This window comes from Hydra vulgaris, chromosome 06, assembly GCF_038396675.1.
Source record: "Hydra vulgaris chromosome 06, alternate assembly HydraT2T_AEP".
In the NCBI taxonomy this organism is placed as follows: Eukaryota; Metazoa; Cnidaria; class Hydrozoa; order Anthoathecata; family Hydridae; genus Hydra; species Hydra vulgaris.
In genome coordinates this window covers 54425001-54452795 of record NC_088925.1, presented here as the reverse complement: position 1 = coordinate 54452795, position 27795 = coordinate 54425001, and the positions used below count along the sequence as shown (strand labels likewise).

The 27795-nt window shown below is 27.0% G+C and overlaps 1 protein-coding gene across 1 annotated transcript in view; it reads left to right on the top strand.

Moving 5' to 3' along the window:
- The first annotated feature begins 2440 nt into the window (after nucleotides 1-2440).
- LOC100215571 (probable DNA double-strand break repair Rad50 ATPase) overlaps nucleotides 2441-27795 on the top strand; it is a 64861-nt gene continuing 39506 nt past the window's right edge. Inside the window, exons 1-6 of the mRNA XM_065800488.1 lie at nucleotides 2441-2596; nucleotides 11191-11304; nucleotides 17981-18064; nucleotides 21775-21866; nucleotides 22832-22946; nucleotides 24563-24631. Of these exons, the coding sequence (XP_065656560.1) occupies nucleotides 2456-2596; nucleotides 11191-11304; nucleotides 17981-18064; nucleotides 21775-21866; nucleotides 22832-22946; nucleotides 24563-24631 (615 nt within the window). The 5' untranslated portion in view covers nucleotides 2441-2455. The remainder of the gene's footprint in view (nucleotides 2597-11190; nucleotides 11305-17980; nucleotides 18065-21774; nucleotides 21867-22831; nucleotides 22947-24562; nucleotides 24632-27795) is intronic.

Genomic DNA, 27795 nt, shown 5'->3' with positions numbered 1-27795 from the left:
AATCATTCACTGATGTCTCCGACCGAATAGGTCTCAGCGTAAAAAATCAAATGGCGGTTGAAGCAAGAGTCGTCAAAGTTTGCGGTGGTTCGTTACATCATTTTCCGATCTCTCGATCATTAGTTCACCGTAACAGTTAGGTAGAACAAGAAAAACAAGTCGCCCAAATAAAGGAGAAATATCAGGAGAAGCGCCCTTTTCATCCACCCAATCACTGGAACTCAAAACTTGTTTCGTCAAGTACTGGTAAATGGATGATTAATTTATTACTTGCTTACTGTTTTAAGTGTTTTGAAATGCAAATATTGAAAAATACTAAAATATTTAAAAACAAACATTTTTTGTATGTAGGAAAAAAAAGGAGGATCTTGCTATTCTGGTTAGTGGTTGGAATGGGTTATCAAACAATGCAAACAAAAAAGTTCTAGAAATCCCTCTAATAATTCTACTGTTCACGCCCATAATATCTAACAGTTTCCAGGAAGAAAAGCACATAAGATGCCTTCTTTATGTGCTTTTATTCCTGGAAACTGTTAGATAATTTAAATGTTCTAGTTTTTGACACCACTTCTAGTAACAGTGGATGAAAAGCTGGATGTGCAGCACTCGTTGAGAAAGAAGTAGACCATGCACTGTTGTGAACAGCTTGTGCCATTATGTTTACAAATTGCATATTGTTCATGTCTAGGATGCAGTACATGAAAGTCAAAATGAACCTATTAAGCCAATTTTTAAAATGCTTCAAGACATTAGGGATTCTATTTTTCCAAGCCTACAGGTGTAACGAAACTTGAGTGACCAGAAAAGAACCATCCTATTGATCGCCAGGCAACACTCGTTCTGAACTGTGATAGTAGATGCTTTGAGAAGAATATCTTTCCAAGGGTTGATTATAAAGAATTGATTGAACTGACAGTTCATTATCTTGGAAGTGACTTTCCAAAAGGCAAGATGTTTAACTTCAAAAAACCAGTTGCGCATCATCGTGCAAGATTTATGCACAAAATGCTGTATATCTTGAAACTTCTCATGTTGACCCGGATCAACGTCATAAATTAAAAGAATGGCTAATATTATTGCTCTGTTTCACGCAAAGGCTTTTTTACAAAATTGCACCTCAATTATTGCATCCAAAGTTGATAGTCAGTACATCGCCGATAAGAAGTGGTACCGTGATACAGACAAAATTGCTTCAGCATTCAGTCTTGCAACAGACACCTTTGGTATTTAACTGAAGAGTTAGTTATCTTTGTAATGTTTAATGAGGGCATTTTCTGTAGAATATAAGTTACATAGTAAATAATACTGTGTGAAAAGTTGAAGTTATTTAGGAATGTATTTCTTAACATATTAAGCAAAAATACTCATAAAAACCGGTAAAATAGGATTTTTTTCAACTTTTTCTGAGGACCCTCAAATTTTTATATTTTTTAAAAATACTTGATAAATATCATTTTTTTTTTTAGTCTTAACCTCAATTTAAAAGTTGGTGTGGTAGTTCGAAAACTTTGGGGGAATGATTACATTAATGGGACTCCCATGCTCTTGCGGCGATGCATTCATTAATGGAATGCGGGATGCGGGAAAATCCATAAATGATCCATGCTGATGCGGGAAATCCATAAATGGGATTTCCTTTAAGCTCTGCTCCAAACAACCAAATTACGGCACAGTTCTGTAAAATAGAGGAGGTAATCGCGGTAAGAAATTGGAACATTTAAATTTTTGAATTTAAAAATTGTAAACAAAGTATTAAATCGTGTTAAAGAGCCATAATTTTATGCGACAAGTTTCAATACATTAGGCTAAAAGCTAAAGTGTTACTTGAAGAAACTGTCATAATTATAAATATAAATTACTTTTACTATTTTTTTTTAACTGTTTGTTACTTAAATTTGCCAAATAAAAATTTGATTTTTCTAAAACTTTTACCAAAATCATACGACTTGTCTGTATTTTTTTGGCTTGTTAGGGAATAATAATTTTATGCTTATTTTATGCTTACAAATTTTATATCGATTATAGGGTCTAAAAATTTTTTTTTTTCAGCATAAAAATATAAATATACTTACTGAATTACTGTATACCTACTCTCAATGCTCTTACCTTTATTTTCATCAAAACCATCAAAATAGCAATCAAATTAATAAAATTAATAATAATAATAATGTTTTACATAAATAAACTCTTAAAAACTCAAATTAGTAAAACTGAAGTTAAAACAATAATTTTTATAAACACTTGGAAGTGAATCCAAAAATCTGCAAAATCACTATAATATAGTTCATTCAGACTTAATGAACAATAAGGTTAAAAAATATATAGATCAATGTAATGTGTTATGAGTTAAATTTATTAATACTATCAATTATCATTATTTTTCCCCTGCTAGCTGTTCTGTGTTTATATAGCTACTACTAGTTTTATTTAAAAACTTTTTATTTAGATAATTAAAATGTTAAGTGGTGATGTTACAGATCGAATAGGTGATTTAACTGAATCTTTAAATAGAACTACAGAAATTCTTTCAACTGCAGATAGAATGATGGATCATTATAGAAATTTAAACAGAGAACAAGAATTTGAAATTGCAAGGGTATCATTTTTTTTTAGTTCTTTTTTTAACATATTATAAGACTATTTATATTTTTGAAGTAAAACTAAAATTTAAATTATGTTTAAGTAGTATGGTTTATTTTATATGTAAACGTATAATAAAAAAATAAAAGTTATAAAGGGCTATAAAAGTTATAAAAGTTTTAAATAAATTAATTAAACAAAATTCAGAATTAAGAAAAATTAAACTTTCTGCAAAAAAAAAAGAAGGTATTTTTTAGGGTAAAATAATATATATATATAATTTTTTACTACTAGAGCTAACATAAACACGGAAGATAATAACAAAAGGCATGTTTATTTATTTAATTTTATTTGTTTCTTACTACTACCAAATGCTACTTTGCAGCAATTTCAAATTGGCATTGTGTTTTCATAATTTCCCTCCGCTTTAAACTGCCATAACAGTTTTAACTTTCCTTTTAAAATCAACAATTTCATATTAACCCATAATTCTTACTGTCTCATATTTACACAATTTGTAATTAGCTTCTTTTGTTCTTTAAATCTATTTGCTACATAAACAATATGCTGAAGATGTAGAAATTTATGTATAGAACTTCTGGTCAGACCATAAAACTAGTGATTATAATTAGTACCCTAATTCTGTTTTAGTTTCGATTATAAATTTAATGGGAATCTAAAATCACTGAAATTTTGGTTTCTATACTTTTTATAAAAAAAGAAAATTTCTGTTAAAAAACATACTGAAAACCGAAATTTCAATTGAATGATTTTAAATTTTTATTTACTTAAGAAAAATAGTTTTTATAGGCTATTTTCACAAAATATTTTACTGTTTCTGAAAAAAATTAAAAATGTCTATTGTTCAAAAATTATTTAATTTTTTAGTTAGTATATAGTTATATATTTGCTTTTTTAAAATATAAAAAATGCAAATAATGAAATCATTGAACTGATATTTTGAGTTTTGCACATCTTGATAACATTTTTTTTTAAAAAAAAAAAATTAGTTTAAATTGTTGAATAGAGGGCAAAGCTGGATAACATTTTGTGGAGTAAGCTTTTATTCATTTTTATAGATTTTTCTATGAATGATTTTATTATTTTTATTATTTACTTATGAAATATAATGTTCATTATTATTATCTAAGATGGAAAGAAGTCATTAAAAAGGTTGGGTTTAAAAGCAAAATACAATCTCCATTATGAGATAAAAGTTTCAATTAATGTACTTAGAGTCACCAAGTAAATCAATTGTAATTTTTTCAAAGAAAAAATATCTTGTGGTTTTGTTGATCCTAAGCACCAAACAATTATTAGGTTTTCATATTATTTATTATTTAAAACTCACTACCTTTTTTTTTTTTTTTTTTTGTTAATTTGACTCCCCAAGGTCATGAAGGCTACTACAGTCAAGGAGGCTACTTTATTTTGTGGTTACAACCCTCTCTAAACTTATAACACCATTTTTAACTGGTTAATTTTTATTATCAGAATTTTAATATTAAACTCACTTACAATTTCAGTAATCTCTATCCATCAAAATCCATGATAAAAACATGCAGTTTTTTGCAATTTTTTTTGTAATGTTTAATAAAATCTCTTTATTAATCTTAGTTTTGGAATTATTATTTAATCATTATTCTGGTAGTTTTAGTCAATTACTTTAGAAATTGCATCAATAATTGTTTATTTATAAGTTATGTTTTTAAAAAAATAGGAATAAAATGATATTACATCCTTTGGCCTTTACTGTATTACCACCTAAATATCTTTTTACTAGTTGTATTTAAGTTTAGTCAAAATCTTACTTTTTAAATAATTCAAAACAGGTTTCATTTATTGTGGTTTTACAAAAGTCGTATATTAATTCAACATCTATAATCACCCCATTAGTTATTTGTTTTAGACTTTCTTGACATAGTAGTCTCGGGAATTTACCATTGGCTGGTGTTAAAAAATACCCATTCAGCTTTTGAATTCATTCAGTCTTTGCTGTGATTGCACTGCGTGTTATTGAAAAAGTACTTTACACACAATACATCAGATTTTCTTTGATATATCTAGTTTTAATTTCTTTAATTTTGTAAGCAAACACTGTTGTGATTAGCATCTTTTTAAAGGTAAAAAAAAATTTTCTTTCAAAAATGTAACAATTGTAAAGGTGAACATCAACTTGTTCTCCCAATGATAACCTTGTTGTCTCAACGATAACCTTGTTGTCCCAGTGATAACCTTGTGGTCCCAGTGATAACCTTGTGGTCCCAGTGATAACCTTGCTGTCCCAGTGATAACATTGAACTTCTTTCTGGACAATATTTTTTTTATAGTTTTTCATCTTAATCTACTTTATGCTTTTTCAATATGTATGTGGAAAGTTTGTCATGGCTATCAATTATGAAATCATTAAATTTATCTAGTGGCAATAATTGTAGTGTTATATAATTAGGTGTGTTATACAATCAGTGCACTGCTTCAAATTGAATCCTTCTAGCTCATAGTTTATAAACTATTGCTCTAAATAAATTTTTAATTCTTCAGTTTTTAATACTTTAAATACCAGGGTATTCACCAGGGGTGTGGAGTCATAAGAAAAAGTACCAACTCGGACTCAGACTCCAATTGTTTAAATTTTCAGAGTACAACTCCAACTCTGGCTTCAAAGCTAAACAAATATGGAGTATATAAATATATGAAATTCTTTAAAAGGGATCCCAAAGTGTCGAGACAAGTTGTGTTTATTTTAAAGAGAATGATAAAAAAATGTTTGGACAGAATTTTTTTAAGTAAAACAAAATAATAAATGCAGCCAACTAAAACAAACTTTGTTGTTTTACCCAAAGCTCTCGGTCTCCACAGTAATTTTTTTTAATATTATACCCTTTAAAATATACCCTGCAATCTACAGACTATATAATTTATTCAAGCACGTTTAATTTCAAAGAGTTTTAGTAAATGATCATTTAGTAAATCATCATAGTAGAATTTTGGTAAGAAATCTTAAAAAAATTTTTTGTTAGCAAATTATAGATTTTTTTTTTCCATTATAGATTATTAAAGACTTTGTGTAGTTGCTTATCATTATATAAAAGTTTTTATTTTTTAATCGTAAATTACTATAGAATTTATTTAGTTATTTTAAATTATTATTTTTTTGTTATTTTTACGAAGTTCGCATTAAAAATATTAATAAAATATTTCAGACATTTTAAGCTTGTTTATTGCTATGAATTAATTTTATCCGTATTAAAGTTCTCTCAAAAAAATTATTTTGTACTTTTTAACCTTAAAGTTTAATTAACAGCATTAGGGATTGTTTATAAAGTACGTACGCTTGGGTGGGGGAGTGGGGTTCTGCGAAGAGCGTATATGAGATGGCGGGCAGGGGGTCAATTATAAAAGTACGGAGACACTAATGTAAAAAAAATATCATAAAATATTGGGTAGGTAGGTTAAGAGCGTAGATAATTTTAGGGAAATGGAGGGTACTTCAAAAAGCTATAGTAAAATGTGGAATGAGGGAGCGGGGGGGGGGGGGGTAGAAGAGTTGAAATTCAGGTGTATGTACATTATGGGCGACCTCTTATTCGCTGAACTTTTCATCGGGTTACATATATTCTGGAAATACTTATTTAATCAAGCGAGATATTTAATAAAATTTATTCTATAAAACATGTATTGCTCATTTTATTTTATTTTTAACGTTAAATAATTACTGTTAAAGATTGCAAAAAAAGTGTAGTATTATAGAGTCAATTTTAAAATTGAAATCGTTTAATGAAAAACCTTTTATTGTCAATTTTGCTAGTTTCTGATGAGAGAAATGTAAAATACTTGCCAAATACGACATATAAATTAGAAAATATTAAATATATTATGTTTTTTAACACACGCTTAGCACAATAACAATTTTAATCACCATCTGTCTTGAATTATTGTCATAAAACATTGTTTATTGCTTTAATTAATAAATAGCTATCTGTAAATTTAGTCGTTTAGTTATTAAAATCCAAATGCAAAATACAAAATTACCTTAATATTTATATGCAAATCATCAAAAATTATCAATTTCCACTAAATTGACTTATTAATATTTTAATAACTATAAATTAAAGAATTCGGCTATTATAACTTATAAATGATGTTGTTTACCAAAATTATTTATTAATTAAAAATTTAAAAATTTGTAAAATCTCATTTCGATAGGAGAACAAAAACGTCATAGCAATAAATGGCTTAGATAATTAAAAAAAAGCTCACATTATTTACATAAAAAGAAAAAAAGATTCAGAATATATAATAAGGTGATCAACGACTTTTTTATATATCTATTTTATTTAAGAGTGTAATATAAAAATCTTAATTTTATTTGGTTCTCGCGCTGTATAAAAAAACATTCTTATGTTTAGCTTCCTATAAAATTTATAAGAAAGTCATACGATTGATAATAAACGCTATTTTAAAAAACAAATAAAACAATAACAAATAATATTGATTCAAAAAAAAATTCTACAATGACATCTAATATACTAAAACTCTTTGGAATTAAATGCCCTTGAATAAATTATAAAGTCTGTAGATTGCAGCGTTTATTTTAAAGACTCCGAGAGAATTGCTACTGTGGAGACAGCGAGCTTTGTGTAAAACAACAAAGTTTGTTTTTGTTGGTATACATATATAATTTGGTTTTACTAATAAAAAATCTGCCCAAACATTTTTTTTTATCATTCTCTTTAAAATAAAAAAAAATTGTCTCAGCACTTTGGGATCCCTTTAAAGGTTAAATATTTTGTACATGCACATGCAAACTAAGAAGTTTTCCTATTGGAGTTGAAGTCGCAATTTTGTTTAGCAACTTTAACTCTGCTACAAATGTCTTGACTCTAACTGCACAACTCCGACTCCACATCCCTGGCATTCATATATATTCAGTATTATCATATATTTCTTTTTTTCTGTTGTTAAAATTTTTGTAATATTTTTGCTAATGAAATCATTTTTGCTGATTTTTTTTCTTTGCACTAAATGAAAATATTAGCTGCAAACCAATTTAAGTGTAAAAAGTGCCGAGAAGTTTTAGGCGAAGTTTCAGCAAGTCAAAATATGGAATGGTACCATTGTGAAAATTCAAATTAAAAGGTTTGGCTATGCCAAACATGCATACCAAAGCGATACATAAAAGGGCGCTGAGTTTTATTGCACCAAAAAGTGCTGCATAACTGAAAATTCAACTCAACCTCTAAACAACTCAAAATCATCACAAGAATAAAAATAACTGCATTAACATAACATTTCCTGCAAAATTTTTCCACCTTAAACATTGTTTTCTTGTGAAAGCTTTTTCAAGTGAAATCTTTTTTAAAAAGATTTTAATCTTGATGATTTTAATCTTCTATAAATAAGATTTTAATCTTGGTGATTTTAATCTTCTATAAATCAAAAACTTCTAACATTATTGTAAAACTTTATTTTATTGTAAAAATTTTAAAAAAACCTAAATGCTAGTTTACCTTTTACAAATTTTTTTACTTTTCTTGTTTTATTTTTACAAATTTCAATTTTATGTTACTTATTATGTTATTTCTTTCATTATTAATCCATATATGTTATATGTTTATTTAAAGGAAATAGTTTTTGTTAAAATACAATCATTTTCTTGCCTTTACTATTTACATAAGTTTTGCCAGAAACTTTTCTAGAGGAAGGAGAAAAGCTTATAAACCTTAACTTAAACTACCAAAATGTTTTTGTTTTCATTCTGAAACAAATCTATAGCAGTACTCATTAAATAGTTTGAAATAAATAATAAAAATGAATTTCACTGGAACAAAACTGTTTACTAAGATTGAAATAGAAACAGAACATTTTGAAAATTTAAAATGTTTTTTTCATTACGTTTTTAAGTTGTATTTTAGAAATTTTTTATGCTTTTTACAAAGCTTTGGTGGAATATTTGTCTCCCCAGGTCTATTACTTTTTATGTCCTCTGACCTATATGTATTAGTAGTAATATTTTGAACTGCAGCATTGGCTATGACAGAACACAGAAGTTTTTATATTCACTAGATGTTTTTATTGCCTTTTTTAAAACCTTTTCTAATGTGTTTATATCAAATAAGGATTCCAAGCAGCAGTTGGATCATTCCATATCAAATCACCTAATAGTCCCTGGGTATCACCTCAGGTTTGCTTCAAATTTTGATCATCCACAGTTTTTATGAAAAAAAAACCAGAAAATTTAAGCATTAGATTTTAGATTAACTAAATCATTTAAAAGTTATGATCAAATCAATACTGACCAAAATTGGAAATAAAGACCAAAAGCTTACAGTAGATATTTTTGGTTTTTGATGGATTATAACATTTTAAATAAAAAGGTGATTACTTGAAATTTTGTTCTATGATATACCTGTCAATGGAAAAATGGTAAATTTACCATGGAAACTAGTGGAATCTTATAGTTTTTGAACTAAACTCATAATTAAACAAATAAAACAAAATTCAATTTAGGACACTTTTTTAAGTTTTTAGTAATGAAAATCTAAATTTAAATTTATTGTCAAAAATGTTGTTAACAGTTACCTAATATGTTAAACATAGTTTCAAATTAAATTTTGAATTTTTTTTTCTTTAAGTTTCTACCCATATCAATTTTAAAAAAGGAATGCTGAGGCAATAATTTTGTAAACAAGTTTTCCAATAAATAAAATAAATAAGTCTCCAAAAATGGTGTATTAGTTAGTAAATTCTTGATAATTACCCACAAAAAAATTAATTGTATTTAGTTACATTATAATTTAATTATTTACTAATAATAGTTTTTTGGGGGGCTTTTATTGCCGTTTTTTAAGTTGTCTCACTGTGAAGGGATTTTTATTTTATAGAAGAATATTTATATTTAAAATATTTATATTAAAATATTTATCACGTGCATATTTATATTCAGCTAATAATGTTTTGTAGCATTCACATTTTTATTTATGAAAAGAGTATTTATGCTAAAAAGTATAAAATCCAAAGTAAACAGATCATTTAATAGAAACATTTATAATTTTCATGAAGACAAAATTGACAAAATATAAATCGATCTGAAAAGATCTGTTGGTATTTTGTCAATTTTGTCTTTATGAAAATTATAAATGTTTCTATTAATTGATCTGTTTACTTTGGATTTTAAATTGTAATTCTCTAATAATGTTAAATAAGTTGGAATGATCAACTGGCTCAACTTTATATGGCTAATCCTGTAACATGAATCCTGTAAATGATATGATGTAATCATTTAAAATCATTCAAAAGATCTATAGATTACCTCCCAACTTGAATATTTTTATTTTCAAGATAGAGTGCCAGACCTGTTCTAAGCAGTGACCATGTTGTTTGTTGGAAAGTAAAATATTGCCTAGTTGAATGATTTAGAGTTGATTTTACATAAATTGCTCCTCCTTCTCAACTGCCTCTATTTCTGTGAATCTGAGTGTAGTTTTGTATATTAGATACTAGATCTTTGTTGCGCCACATCTTGGTGATAAATACAAGATCTGGTGCTTTCTCACCAAAGTATAGTTCTAATTCTTGTAGCTTGCTTGGGTTGAGGGAGCTAATTCCTAAAAATGTTCCTAATCTAATTTCTATGACCACATTATTTATCAGCTCAAGTTGATTATTGTGTTTAGACGTTTCCTTTTTTTTTCTGAAAGAATTAAGTTTGGTTTTTTACTTTTTTTATTTTTCTTATTAATCAAAATTTTGCTATTTTGTCTAATATTTATACTATTTTCTTTAGATATTTGTTTTTGTAATTTTATATATATTCATGTTTTTCTGCTTTTTTTTTTTATTGAAATGATTTTGTAGGTTTTTTGATTGATTAAGATGACTTAAAGTATATGCACTTGAATTGCTATTGTATGCTACAATAGCAATTCTTCCTATTGTGTTCACCACTCCAAAATTTTCCATCCTGGTTTGGCAACTTGCTATTCAGCTTGTTTCATTTCTAATCTTAACATGTATTTTAAAATTCTCTCAACAATTGTTTTATCAGAGTCAATAAGAACTCTTTTTAAATCAGTTGACTCTTTCAACATATATATGTTTCATACTGATGAGTCTGATTCAGCCTTGCTTTTCAGAACCACAGAAACTAGACAGAGATAATTGATATTTGATTAAACAGGGATAAATAATATTTAAATCAGCTGTTGTATAGGCTCTGTTAGATCTTGCTAGGCGAGTGCATTCGACAATGTATGTATATCGTCGTTGGCCAGGTAATATCTCACTTGTGTAAAAAGCAAAATTTTACAGGAGACTGAAAAAACTATATATTTCAATGAAATGAGGTTTTAAAAGTAAGAGTAAAAAACAAATAACTAACAAATTATATTATAATTTGTTAGTTATTTGTGGTCACTATTACTAATTGTAATGATTGGTGTAGGAAATAAAATTATTATGTGCCCCACCATCGAACCCATGATAAAATGGTTGTTTTTTTTATCTTTTTAAATTTATCCTATTCATTTTAAGTTTTACACATTACAAAATGTACATCTCAAAGTTTTTCATTTTGTTTGAATATTATTTACTGTTGATAACTTTTTTTAGCTTCAAGAAGATCTTCAGAGCAGAAATAGAATTTACAAAAGAAACTATAAAGACTGTGATTCTGATTTTTCTAAAAAAAAAAAAAAATTACAACAAAATGTTAAAAAGGTTTATGTAAGTAATTAAGACATTTTGAATTATTTTAGATATATTTATTAAAAATATAAACTTATTAAAATATTTACTATAAATATAATAGAGAAACTTAAAAAAAATTGTTTCATATTTATATTTTAGAGTAAAAATGTAATTTTTTTTTTCAGAAATACAACCCTCGGAATTAGGAAAATTGAGGTCGGCAATAATTTGCCGACCTCAATCTTTTAGAGGTCGGCATCAGGTCGGCAAAAATTATTTGATACAAAGGTCTAACCGTAAAACATAGAAACGAGGTCGGCAATTTTTTGCCGACCTCAAACACTTTCAGGTCGGCAGTTAGGTCGGCATTGCCGAATGCCGACCCTAATTCCGAGGGTTGGAAATATGTAATTTTTTTTTTTACAATGCATATTTAGTAATAGTAATAGTTAATGCTGATGAAATAAAGCGCCAGGCAATATCTATGACAGCCGGTATATATTAATTACTGTTCAGTTTTAAATAAAAAGCATTACTAATAAGCTTTCTTGATTTTCGTCTTGTTTGCTATTGCTTTTAAATCAACCGATTGCAAGTTTAACTTAAAGCTATTAAGTGTAATAAATTGAGCAACTTCTGCTGGTAGACTATTCCATCCATAAACGACTCTATTGTTGAAAAAATATTGCCTTTTCATGCAATTTCTAACCAATTCAGGTTTTAATTGATGTTTTGCTCCTCCAATGTTAGATGCTAGACCTAATGAGCAAATAGAGTTCGTTGCTTGATTTTGTTTAATATCAATCTTTTCAATACATTTAAATGTCTTGAATTGCTGGATCAAGTCATCTCTTAGCCGCTGAGTCTCTAAAGTTGTCATATCCAAAATTTCTAATCTTTTTTTGTACTCAAGATGTCTTAGTTCCGGTATCATTTTGGTTGCTCTTTGTTGAATTTTTTCTAGTTCATTACCATCTTTTGTATAATACAGACTTCATGCTTGAATCGAAAACTCTAAATTTGGTCTAACATACCTGCAATACAGTGTTTTTATTAGATCTTTATCCTTGTACTTGAATGTATTATTTAGTAGTGAGAGCATACTATTTGCTTTACTTGCTTCATATTTTACTTGTTTGGCCCATTTTAAATCCCTTGATATATAAACACCAATGTCTTTTTCTAGTTTTGACTTTTCAATCTCCATTAATGTATTGTTATTAGTCATAAAATAAGAATATTCTTTATTATTTGAACCAAAGTGCATAATTTTACATTTTTCAAAATTTAATCCTAATTTCCATTTTGTAGACCATTCTTCAAGTTTATTAATATCATTTTGAAACAATTGTGAATCATTTTGAGAAGAAATAGGTGCAATTATCTTGTTATCATCAGCATATAAATGACATTCATTAATAAAATTTTCTGGTAAATCATTTATAAATACCAGAAAAAGGAGAGGACCTAAAACAGACCCTTGTGGTACACCACTAAGAACATCAACCTAATCTGTCACACTTTCACCTAAAACCACTCCTTGTTTTTTGTTAGCTAAGAAGCAGACTATCCACTTAGGAAGTTTACCAGAAACACCATAAGTCAATAACTTGGATAATAACTCTTTATGTGAAACACTATCGAAAGCTTTTTTAAAGTCTGTGTACTATACATTAATCGGTGTTCCATTATGAAATGCATCCATTAAAATATCTAGGTATTCTAATAGGTTTGTTGTACAGCTTTTGCTTTTCATAAAACCATGTTGTTTTTTTGAAAGTAAATTATTTTTTATTAAGTATTGCATGATACAATCAGCTATTATTCTTTCCAATACTTTACATGGTATTGAAGTTAACGAGACTGGTCTGTAGTTTAATGCTTTTAATTTGCTTCCTGTTTTGAAAAGTGGCATAACATTTGCCTTTTTCCACATATCTGGTATAGTACCTGATTCAATTGATTTTTTAAACATTAAGTATAATGGGTATGATATTGAAAAGCTGCATTCTTTTAAAATATAAGGATGAACTAAATCAAAACCGACCGATTTTGATTTAGTTCATCCTTATATTTCAAGTGCTTCAAGTCTAGTTTGAACATCATTTTGTGTTATTAGAACTGTGTCTAATAACAAATTTGAAATTTGTTCTTGATATCATTTTTTATTCCAATTTTTAGCTTATTATATTTAGTTTTTGTTAATTCGTCATTCCAGCCATAGTGTTTGTTAGAGAGCCATATATTGTTTTTAGTTCTTATTTTATTTTTTAATTTGGGAGTAATCCATTTAATTTTGTTCCTTCTATTTTGATAATTAATTCTTGGGATAAATCTGTTGCATAATTATAATGATACAAAAATAAATCATACATTTCATTCAAAGATTTACCTTTAAATTCAATTTTCCAATTCATGTTGTTGAAATGACTAGAGAATAATTCAGGAAGATTATATTATATCAAAAAGGAAATTCCTTTTTGATATAATATAATGGATTTCTTACATTCTTTAGAAGACTTAAGATCATTCATTAGATAACAACACTTTAGTAATTGATGACCCTGTTTGACATTGCCTAAAGGAGCTGAGTGAGTTATAGAAATAATTTTTTCTTTATTGTTTGTAATAATAAGGTCTAGAATATTAGTTGATTTGTAGCTTGCTTTTTAGAATGTTGGCTCACATACACATTGAAACAGAAAACATTCTTCTAGATACTCAATAAATTTATTAGTTTGAGATTCATTATCAGTTGTTGAAAAAGGACAATCATTGTCAGGCCAATCTATTGTATTATAGTTGAAGTCCCCTGTAATAATAAGATCGCTGTATTTTTTCTGATAAATACTTGTCCTAGCAGCATTTATTGATAACAAAATAAAGTTATTGTACTCATGAGATATGTTTGGTGGTTAATAAATGCATCCAATTAGAATTTTTTTATTTCTAAAACATAGACAACTGTAAAATATTTGTTTCAAACTGATTAATACATTGTTTGACATAAATACAAACACATCCTCCATGAGTCTTTCTATCTCTTCTGAAAATATTATAGTTATTTATGTTTACATCTGATTCTGCTTTAAACCAAGTTTCTGTAATACAAATAACATCCAGTTTATATATTTCAATTTGTAACCTTAGTTCATTAATCTTATTATTCAGAAACGTTGTATTTGTGTACCAAACCATCAGTTCTTTGCACTTTTGTGTACTGTGTTCATTGTTTATCCTTAAATCACAATTCTTAAGCTCATGAAAGTTTACTGATTCAATATCTGTCTTATTGCTCAGCAATTTATTAAGGCTGTGAACTCCACCACTGAAACAATTTATTTTATTGTTAGTTTCAAAGTTGAAGCATCGTATGTGATTCAAGTTTTTTTTGGCGTTTAATTGCTATTTTTTAATTCTTACTACCTTGTCATTTCTTATTCCAAAGTATTAATTTGCAGTGTCAATGTTGTCCTTATTTAGTTTTTTACACTCTTCTCTCAATAGCTTCTATTTGTACCATTCAGATTTAGTCAAATCAGGATTTATAAATACATTTTCGTAGGCTTTATCTTTCTTTAATTCTTTGGTATTTTTTAAAGCAGAATTTCGTTCCGATTTATCAGTTAAAATAACAATTTAAGGAGTTTTAAATCCATTCTTTGATTTTAATTTGATAACATTTTTTATTTTGACATTGACCATCAACTTTTGCATGATTGTCTCAATATTTTGTTTATCTTCTTTGATTGCTTTGACTTTATCACTTGATGCTGATTCCTCTAAACCGAAAATAAGTTATTTTCTCTCTTATCTATTTCCATGGTTTCGTTTACGATAATATTAATAATTTGCATTTGATCTCGAGTCTTTTTCAATTTACTAGCCCAATCACCTGCCACTGCTGGACTAGACTTATATTGAGAATTTTCTAAATCAAGAACTCTTTTAGTCAAGTTTGCATTTTCTTTTGTTAAAGTTTCTATTAACTTTTTTAAATCTTCGAATATCGCTTCTTGCTCACACTTGTAAGTGTTGAAATTACCTAACTGCAAATTCACCATTTGAATTACTGGATAGGAGGGCTACCACCCTAAATAACAGTGGATTTCCTCCTGCCAGTAAATTTATATTGTTATTATTATTTGTTTTGCTTATTAACACAAATAGAGCTGTTAGTTTTTAGTGTTTTTTTCTGTCTTTTTTTTTTTTTTTAATCTTATTTTTTATTATTTTTTTTTATTTTATTTTTTTTTTTCAATTTGACTTGCAAGATACCTGCTTGAAGTGTTAGCAGTGTTGGAAAATACAATAATATGAAACATTTTATAAAATATGATGAATTTTTGTTGTTTATACAATATTTGTATAAGCGACAGTTTATATAAATACATGAAATAATAGTTGTTATAAATATATATATATACCAAATTATAATTTTAATAAAAATGAGCATATAAAAATACTGTTTTTAACTGTAGAAAACTTTATAGATTTAATTAAAAATTGAAAAAAAAAAATTTTAAACTGTTACTATTAGCCTAGTGTTAGTTTAAACAAAAAGTTATTTCCATATATTAAAATATATTTATAAAGCCTGATCCAAAATAATGCCATTCCTATGTTTTTTTCTTTCACCTTTTTTTTCTTCTACCAAACATAATATAAATATGATGATTTTGGTCATGATCTAAATCTTTAATTTTAATCCACTTTTTTTTTTTAAGATATAAAGGAATTAGGCTACATTAAGGTCATTTACTATACTATGTGAAAGTAAAACTACATATATATTAATTATGATTATCTAATAAAAACCACGAAGAATTTTTATGTTTATGTTTCTAATACTTTACAAAATGTTATGGTTTTAAAAAACAAAACTCAGTTATCCATCCAGATTTATTGGCTAAGCCAAAAGTTAATTCGAACTATATTGTAGCATATGTGGTTCAAATGGACTTAGAAAAATAAATAAAAGTAGAATATAAAAAGTAATTCTGCTGTATTGATTTGACTATCTTATATAACAGCATATTCTGTCGCAATCCCTCTTGTGTTAGTCATTGTTATAACCCTTACATGAATCTTGATGAACAAGGCCATTGCGCGGAAAAACAAGTTGAGCACGGTACTACCAGGGATGTAGTGGGAATCAAACTTGGTATCTCTTGCTTACGAAGCGAGCGCTCTACCACTACACCACTACCGCTGTTTCAATACATTGGTCACAAGATTTTTTTAAATGCGTATGTGCTTTATACTTCATTGTGTTATCAAAACCTTTGTATAAAATCTATCGAACCCTTTGTATTAAATCTATCATTATTATTAAATTAGTATTAAATTTTTTTTTGTATTAAAGCTATCAAAACCTTTGTATTAAAAATTTTGTCTCAATCAAAAATAGTTTAAGGTTTTTTATTATATTTATTTTATTCCATTTTTTTCCTTGCTTTTTCTAAATTTCAATTATTTTGTTGTTGTGTTCTCTATTTTTCTTTTTCTATTCTTTTTCTTATTGATAACATTGCTTTAAATATAATTATTATATTTTTATTGTTGTTATTATTATTTATATTAATTATATGTAAAAAGAGTCTCTGATTTTCTTTCAGATTAGTAGAATTTCTATTTGTAAATGTCTATCTACTAAATTTTTCAGGTTATATACGATTGATTAATTAAAAAAACGACTATTACACTATGCACTAGCAAAGGTCAAAATAGTAACTAAAGAGCTATATTTTGCTGTATTGATTTGGCTATCTTATTTGACAGCATATTCTGTCACTATCCCTCTTGTGTTAGTCATTGTTATAATCTGTTTCAAAACATAGCGTATGCGCTCTATACCTCAATGTGTTATCAAACTGGGGTTAATTGATAAGAAAATGATTGATGCTTGGTCTTACTCTTCCATGTGTTTGATAAGTTTATTTTTGGTCTTGATTCTGCAGTTTTATTATATATAAACATGGTTTATGGCTGGTGCCTTAATCTCAACATAAATGCTTTAAAAGACTTTCATCTCATTCTTAGGCAGTTATAAAATTGTAAAATTAACTGAAGTTTTTGAACACACTTTGAATTGTTTTTTAGTACAAATAGATTTATGTTGATTTCTTTTACAATTACTAGACAATAAATTGAGATTTTCTATGAAAGCTTTACCTGAAAATAAATTTTTTGAATTACTGAAACAACTATTTTTTATACAAGCAAAGTTTTTTTGTATTTTTCATACAAGCAGGATTATTTAAAGTGCAACTTTTATTTAAATGTTTTATTTTAAAAGTATTTTTTGAATAGTTGTTAAAATTTTCATATTTGTTCGTTGTATAAAAATCAAGTTTTTGCACTGAATAATTTTTAGTTATAATTGACATTAAAAATAATAACACACAGTTTTTAGTTGATACAAACAGGTAATTGTAACAATTACAGTGTTAGCATCAACTTTGTGAACAATCTTTTTTAATTTTTTTTTTAATGATATTAAAGTATATTAACAGTAAACTTGCAAAACAAATGTTGTTGCTAATTGTCTAATGTAATTATATCAATAAACTAAATTTAAAAAGTTAAATACTATTACAAAATTTAATTAGAAAGTGTTAAAAAATATTTTTTTAAGAACTTTATTATTTTAGAATTTATAGAGTTGGTTTCTAATATGGATATTTTTATCAAAGTTTTATTTTATATTCAGTTGACGTCTAGTGAATCTTCAGAAGATGAACTTCATTTGCACAAAAGAAGCTTTGGTTCAAAAGTTAAGTTCAAAAATAAAGAGGTTTCTCAATTTATTTGCTTTATTGCTTATTCATTTTACACACACACAATATAATATATATATATCTATATATATATATATATATATATATATATATATATATATATATATATATATACATACATATCATATACATATACATACAATTAAAGATGTATATATATATATACATATATATATATATATATATAATATATATATATATATATATATATATATATATATATATATACATACATATCATACACATATACATACAAATATATATATATGTATATATGCATATTATATACATACATATATATGTATATATATATTGTATATAAATATATATACAATATATATATACAACCCTCAAAAATAGGGTGAGCATATTGTATATTAATATATATACAATATATATGCAACCCTTGAAAATAGGGTCGGCATTCGGCAATGCCAACCTTAAAGTTTTTGAGGTCAGCAAAGGATTGCCAAATTTGTTTCATGGTAACCCCTTTGTGTAAAATTTTTTTTGCTGACCTCTAACTGTTTGAGGTCGGCAATTTATTACAGAGCTCAAATATATATATATATATATATATATATATATATATATATATATATATATATATATATATATATATATATATATATATATATATATATATATATATATATATATATATATATATATATATATATATATAAAGTTGACATACACAAATGAAATATAAATATGCTATTCAATAAATGCCTCCTTGCAATCTTTCTGGTAAAACAGGCTAATTGAACTAGAGTTTGCTAAGAAAACTAAAACACACCTATTAAGTTTCTCTTTTTTCTTTTAGTTAATGCACATTTTGTGTTATTTCTGTTTATCTAGTTTTTTCTTGCTAATGATTTTTTCAAGCAATTAAGATTTATTAGAAGAACTCAGCCATATGGCATAGTTTTATTTGAGTTGAAATTCATCAGCCACCTGTGTAAGTAAATTTACCTTGATCAGAGTGGAGGTGTATGATACTCTGAGGTTATTGGTAAAGAAAATAATTATCGTTTTTTTACTGATATTTTGTTCACTTGTGATATAAAGTTTACAGATAACGTTTACAGCCTAAACAAAGGCTTTATAGACACTCAAATAAATTGACGTAGCAGTGCATGTGATGAATAAAATCGCCCAGAGCGAAATTTTGTGCTAGTAGTTCTAAAGTACATTTTCAACGAGCGCGATTATGCGCGCTCAGCATTAAGTCTTCAAGAGCGATATTTAGAGTTGGAAATAGGTTGCCATGGGGCCATCCATAAATTACGTACGCAAGTATGGGGAGGGGGTCACTCAAAAGTGCACTAGTGCGTACAAGGAAAAGGATGGACGATTTTTTGTTTGAATCTTTTTTTTTTCATATGAAGATAGATAAATGCATTAACAAAAAAACTTTAGTTAATGTATTTGTCTATTTACCGGAAAAAATATGTTACTGCAGCTTTAGTGTTAAATAAAAATAATGAAATATCTCTATTTACTAAAGGATGACTACATAACTTTGTTTCCTTTTTGGAGTTGAATTAACATGCTTAATTGCGGACATTTTAAACAACAGAAAGATTATTTTTTTATTTACAAATTTTTGTGTGGAAAATTAAAAACAATAAAGCAAAAGAATCTTAGGTTTTTACAAAATCTTGTGAACTTTGATTTTTCAAAATTCAATCAAGTTTTAATTTTTTAATTTAAATTTTCTATTCTCATTGGGACGAAAAATTTGAACATAGTAAACATTCCATTCTATCTGTTAGCAGTAATGACTTCATAACTTTTCATTCATTGTTTGTACAAAATAGAAAACTGCTTTCTAATTTAAACCGAATGGGCCATTTAAATATTATCAAGTAAATAATATTTTATATACTTGATTATATATATGTATATATTTTTAAATTATATTTAGGTGCACCGAGAAATCCTTACGTTCTTATTACAGAGCATCGCGCATGAGCATTTTGGGGTTTATGCGGATGAGCATTATTGGGGTTCAAACCCCACCTGCTCACCGTGAATGAGCAGATGGGGTTTTAACCACAGATCATTTGTTTCTGAGGCAAGTGCACTACCACTGCATCACGGCTGTTCAACTTGTATACTTAATAAATATATAATAGACTTATACTAATATAATATATATTAGTGTAAGTATATATATACTTATACAAATATAATACATAAATAACTTATATACTGACTTTAATTTTGAGAGATGCTTTTGTAAAACTAGTGACGTAACATTTTTTCTTTTGTTGTTTGTGAGCACGCTTCCAAAATTTTCAATTCAAAGTTATATAACAAATATATTTGTTATGCATATTGTTTATTGAAACTTTTTTTTTAATTTTAAGTTGCGTTTCGCTTTAAATTTTTTAATAAATAGACTTTAATATAAGCTTAACTGATTCAAAGATATCAGTGAAAGTATTTAGTTTTATATTAGCTTATATTTAACAAAAAAATATTTGATATTCCAATGTTTTAATGTTTTTGAATTTTAAATATAATAGTCATTAATTAATAGAATGTGATCAAACCTGTACGAAATCGAAGCTTTAATAAAGTTTTAGTTTGATAAACTTTTTACACTAGATATTTATTTATAAGGTATTTATAAATATTATGCTAGATATTTAATTTTTTAACATTTAAGTTTTAAATTTTCATTGAAGTATTGCAAGTTTTGATATTTTATTACATGGACTTTTATGCTATTCAAAATAAAAGTCAAAACATTCATTCATATATTTTTTTAGGATCCGTTTTGTTAAACGGATCCTAAAAAAATATATGAATGAATGTTTTGACTTAACCAGGGTACGATTAAGTGGATGAAATGATAAAATTCAACTGGAATTTAAAAAAAGAAACATGCTGGATTTAGCTTTCAAATAGAAAAAATAAATCTTTTTTAATTTGAACATATACTGCATAAATTAAAATTGAAGTAAGTCACACATAAATTATGCGTGAAGTACTTTGTTATGAATTAAATAACTTCTTTATTTAACAATATGCAAACTCTGTTTAAATATATTTTGACTTCAGCAAAAAAACTTTACTAAAAATAATTTCTATAATGTCTATAAAATTTCTAAAAAAACTTATAATTCTCCCTGTAGGTTCTTGAGATGAGTGCGATTTTTTACTCTCGCAACGAAACTAGTGAGCGCAATTTGTCGCGCCTGGAAGGTTGTTAATGGGCATGTTTCACGTGCGCTGAGCAATTGCTCTCACTTCATCACAAGGCCTGCATAGTAATGGAAAAAATAAGTGTGCATGCAAAGATTAGATGCAGTGTTTATCACCAGAAGCAATTCTTGTTAATATTGTTATTATAGTTATTACTCATAGTAACTAAAGTAAAAATATTAACAATATTTTTTATACTTTTTTCAGACAAAGTATAATATGATTATTATGATGATTATGATGATGATTTTGATGATGATGGTGATGATGATGGTGGTGATGATAATGGTGGTGATGATGATGATGATGATGATGATGATGATGATGATGATGATGATGATGATGATGATGATGATGATGATGATGATGATGATGATGATGATGATGATGATGATGATGATGATGATGATGATGATGATGATGATGATGATGATGATGATGATGATGATGATGATGATGATGATGAATATGATGATGATTTTAATTTCAGGATGATATTCTTGAAACAACCCTTAGTGAACTGAATAAAAGACAAGAGCATCTTGAAAAAGAGTTAAAAAGAGAAAAAAAGAGAAGAGCAGAGTAAGTTATGCAACTTTCTGTTATTGTACCCGGAATCAGTCATTTTTTTGCAGTACCCGGCACCAGGTATTTTAAAAAAACTTTTAATAAAAATTTACCCTTAATGCTGTAACTATATGATTAGGTGGTACTTTAAATTGTGTCAAAATATTATTAACAGAATTGCTTTTAGTTTTAACATCAATTAACAAACTTCTTGATATAAGTCTAAGAGTGTTATGGAGTCAGTAATCACAAAGTCCTATTTACTCAATGTAGACATGTCTCGACTGTATTGTGAATAAAAAATTTTTTTTATTCACAATACAGTCGAGGTCTACTTTTTGTTGTTGTTGTTTTTTGCAATTTTCTATCTCTCTAAATCTGTATTTTCCATAACATAACTTTGATTAATTAGCTCATATTAGCGATTATTTAGCAATAAATTTAAAAAAATTTAAATTATATATAATGCCACAATTATAAATGAAAATTTGTTAACCAGAACAGTATTTTTTGAAGTTAATATAGATAGTTTTAATTTTAATCTTGATGATTTAGACATTAATAATGTAAGACACCAAGTTATTCCAAATATTACCAACCTATTAATTATTATTTAATATTAAGAAACTTGATGTATTTAAGCAAATTTAAATTAGCACAAATTAATCAGCGTTATTTTGTGAAAACAATTCAGTGCTAGAGATTTTTTAAGCTTTTATTCCACCTTTTTAATATGGACGCAGTGCCGGGTATCCGGACTTGGATCCGATTTTTTCTTCCGGGTACCTGGAATCGGGGGCATAAACTGGTTCCGGCACATCTCTAATATATATATATATATATATATATATATATATATATATATATATATATATATATGTTTTTTGCATTGCTCTAAATAACTGAATATTGATTTCTAAAGAAATTAGTTATATTTTTCTATATAGTAAATGTTTTAAAAGTTAAATTTAATCTTTAAGAGAAATTGAACAACTTGATCAACTTGTTTCAATAAAAAAAGAGCTAACTTCCACGCGAAGAAAAGATGAAGCTGAAGAAATTTTAGATAAAAAGTTAACTTTTATACAAAACCAAGTATATTTTTTATGTTTTCTTTATAAATAAAGTAAATTTTCAAAAATCTTGAAAAAGTTTTAAGAACACCCTTTTCTTCTTTACTAGAAGTCTAATCCCAGTGATGTATCCAGAAGTTATTTGGGAACACCGGTATATTTGATATATTGCCCAAATATGCTGAATGCCTGTATTCCATAAAACTCAGAACTTATGTAAGATTTATATCAATTATTAAATACTGGAGTTTGGACAGAAATTTGGACACCCAAACCAGTATAGCGGTATCATAATGGGTCTGGATATGTCAGAGAATAAATAATCTGAAAGATTAGAAAATTTTTCTAATTTTCTAAAATAGAAAATTTTTTATTCTGAAAGAAAAATTACCAGATAATTAGGTTCAATTAGTTTTAAGGCAGAATGATGCATTGTTTCTTGAAATAAGCAACATTGTGACAATGTGTATTGTGGCTTTAAGAATATAATGTTTATAAAACAATACCTTTAAAATGAAAGTTAGTGTAAATTAGAAGTCTGACAATGTTTCTGGATTTATTTTTCTAGAGTCATGTTGCTATGGATTCATTTAGATGATCATTAAAGATGCAATGATATTATTTTCAAATTGAAACTAGTAGATAATGCGTAGCAGATTTGAAGGATTGCACATTAAATTTTTATTATTCAAACATGCTTTTTTTTAAGGATGATGAATCTCTAATATGTAACTCCAGCCCTCAGAATAAGGGTCAGCATTTGGTAATGCCATCCTAACTGCCGACCTAAAAGTGTTTGAGGTTGTCAAAAATAATACCAACCTCGTTTCTATGTTTTATAGTAACCACTTTGTGTCAAATTTTTTGCCGACCTCTAACAGTTTGAGGTCAGCAATAATTTGCTGACCTCATTTGTCCTAATTCTGAGGGTTGTAACACATAACTTTTGAATAATTTTCAATTGAGCTTTTGCTTTAAATTCTTCCTTAAACATAATTTCATCATGCTTTGACTGTTTATAAGTACTTCAACTTTCAAATTTGAATATCATCTATTTATATACAAAATTATAATATTTTGGTAAAAAAAACTATGGAAGTTGAACTGCAAGAAAGCTCTGCATCTAACAGAGATAGAAAAAATAAAATTAATTTTTATTTCTAAATTAGCACTTTGAACGAGTAAAGCTCTTTTGTATTTAAAACATCACCTAAAGTACTATTTTGTTTAAACTTTTGATAAAATAATTTAAATATAATACATACTCAATGACTTCAGTCAAATTTTACTGTAAGATGGTTTATTTCAAATGTAACCCACCAAACAAGGTAATGTAGGTCTATTGAAAATAACTCAAATTGTTGCTCCTTAGGCAACATTAAAAATTATGTATAAAAAATTTTTTGATGTAGTTTGCTAATCATGATATAAAGTTTTCTTTAAAAAATAAGTTGTTTTGCTATTTATTTTTTACTCAATATCAAAAGTAGCTAAATAAAGGCTTAGATTACCCCCCACCCTACCCTAAGTGTTTGTTTTTTTTCAACTTTAGTTTTGTTTTAGTTCTATATAATCCTTGTAATTTATTGTGCTGCTAAATTTTAAAACAGTTAAATTTTAAAACAATTAAATTTTCAGTTAGAAGAAGAACGATGGGAATGGAAAAAGCACCAAAAAGGAATTTCAGATGAAGTTCAATCAATAAAGGTAATATCAATTAATTAAAAAAATCAATTAAAAAAATATCAATTAATTAAAAAAAGTAATATCAATATTTTACAGTGTGCATGCACACTGTTTTACATATTTACTGTTGATTTTATTTATATTTAAATTAATAATTTAAAATTATTTCAAATTTTTTTTAAAATTTCAATATTGATATAAGTATTACATTGCAATCAGAATTATGATTTTGCCACCACAAGCAAGCATACGATTTTATACCATATTGTAGGTGTAAATACCTCGAAAATTTGTTCGTCATCTGCTTATGGCATAATCTGCCCATCTGGCAAATTATGCAATGAGCTGATTAACAGTTTATGTCCGTTTATGTTTAAATTATATATTTACATATGGCATTTATATTACAAGTTTTATAAACACCATATATAAAAATAAATTTCAAATGCAAATTGTAATCTGCTTATAGCATATATATATATATATATATATATATATATATATATATATATATATATATATATATATATATATATATATATATATATATATATATATATACATATATATAAACTTTTTGAAAATTAAGTTTTTTTAAATTTAAATTATTTTGGTCATTACACCCCCTTCCCCTATTATCAAATTTTTAGCACCCCCTCCCCATTTTATTTACTGATATCATTGCCAGACAGCCTCTGTTATATTTTTTCATCATTTTAAATATTATACTCTATTTTTAAATACTTTTTGAATTTTTTAACAACTAACTTTTGAAAATTACTTTGTAAGCCTTTTCTTTAAAAATTTTGGCAACAAGTATGTTCAGAGCAGTAACAGAGTAACAATATTCTTAAAAACAAAGTTACAGAAAAAGTTTCGGGAAGTACTTAATTGCTTCAGAAGGTTTTATTAATACTCAGCATATCATAATATTATAAGACTAAATACTATTCATTTTATTTTGTTTAATAAATCAATTAGATATTTTATTATATGGTAAAATAATGAAAAAAAATATTTTAAGGGAGAGAGTGATCTAATGTAATTGTTTTTTATGGTTTTATTAAAAGAAAAAGAAAAAACTTTTTGTTTGTAAATTGTAATATATATATATATATATATATATATATATATATATATATATATATATATATATATATATATATATATATATATATATATATATATATATTTAAACATCTTTGCTTCCAACAAGACTGCAAGCAACCACAAATTAGAGTTGGAAGTTACTGGAAGAGAAAAGATGAAGATTGTAGAGCAAGATAACGATTTACAGGCGATTTATAGGATAGCAAATTATATGAATCAGGAAAGCAAGATGAAGGAAGCAAATTCCAAAAAACTAATGTTTGAGGAAAAAACTAGACAAATAAGAGTTTTTTGGAGCACGTAGCAACAGTCACAGAAAAAGGATGAGACTTAACTGAATGACGAGTAATATGAGAATGAATTTTAGTACATGGCACAAGAGATGCTAGCTCTTTAGAGCAGTGCCCATTTTAGTATTTGTAGAAAAGAGAAAGAGAAGCAACATTACGATGATGTGATAATGGTTGGAGGTTGACTGCAAGAGCAGGTCCAACTATGTTTACAATGCTTTTTTGCACCTTGTCTAAAAGAGAAAGGGCATCATTAGAAGATCCACCCCAGAAATGGCAACAGTATTCTATACAAGGCCGGATTTGAGATTTATAGAGATAGAGAATAGAATCTGGAGAAAGAAAGTGTCAAGCTCGATAAAGAGATACAACCTTGTCAGATGCTAATTTTGCAACTGATTTGATATATGGTTTCCAAGAAAGGTTGGAAGTAGAAGTAAGAGTTAATCCTAGAAGATTAAAAGTGGATGACTCATCGAGTATATTACCGTTCATAAATATAGGAAGATCTAAACTATTGCGATAACAATTGGCATAAAAAAATTGAGTTTTATCTGAATTAAAGTTCACCAACCACTGTGAACCCCATACTGTAGCAGAAGTGAGATCCTTTTCAAGCTCAAATGCCCCCTCCAAGCAATCGGAGAGTCTTGCTTTTTATCATGACAAGAATAAATGTAGTATCATTAGCAAACAATGCCACCTTAGATGTGAGAATATCTGGAAGATCGTTAATGTAAATTAAAAAGACTATAGGGCCAAGGATAGAACCTTGAGGAACCCCTGAAACTACAGAATAAGAAGAAGAGTGCTGTCCATTGAGGACAACTTTTATACTATAATTGGAAAGGAAGAATTCAATAATCTTAAAGATATTGACAGATACGCGGTAAGAATAAAGCTTATGGAGAAGACCAGCATGTCAAACTTTATCCAAAGCTTTAGATGTCAAGAACGATGGCTTTAACCTCTCCACCTTTATCTAATGCACGATAAAATCTATCGGTTATTACTGTTAGCAAATCAGCTGTAGAACGAGAAGATTGAAATCCATATTGATGTTCAGAAAGTAAGTTATTAGATTCAAGATGAGAGAATAATTGTTTGTTAATTAAAGATTCAACAACCTTGCTTATGATAGGAAGGAGACTAATTAGACGGTAGTTCGACAAATCAGATCGCTCTCCAGAATTTTTGAAAATAGGGATAACAGATGCTGCTTTCCAGCAGGCTGATAAACAAGACTCTGATAAGTGCTTGTTGAATAGTATTTAAAGTATAGACGACAGCTCCAGAGAATACTTCTACAAGACAATAACAGGTATGTTGTCCAGGCCAAAGCTGTAGAAGAGTCTAAGCAGGAAATCACTTTAGAAACAGGTTGAATCATTGCTTGACATACGTAGTGATAGGTATGTCAAAAAATCACTTTTGATACAGAAGCTGGAGTGATACAAATGTCAAGCAATGAATAAGCCTGTTCGACAGCTATATCAGGTAGAATGCAACTAGTGGAATCAAGAGGTGATATTGATAAAAAGTTCTTATCAAATAATTCAGCTTTATCTTTAGGTGAGGTGACAAAGTCTGAACCATACAAGAGAGGTGGAATTACAGATTTGCCCTAATTATTGATACTATAAAATATTCTCCAGAAGTCACGAGAGCCTAATTTTTGTGATGAAATACGAGATTTTATGACCTGAGAATAGCGGGATTTGGCATTAGACAAAACCTTTTTACAATAGTTTCTAGCAGTAATAAACAGACGTCTGTTTTCTGGAG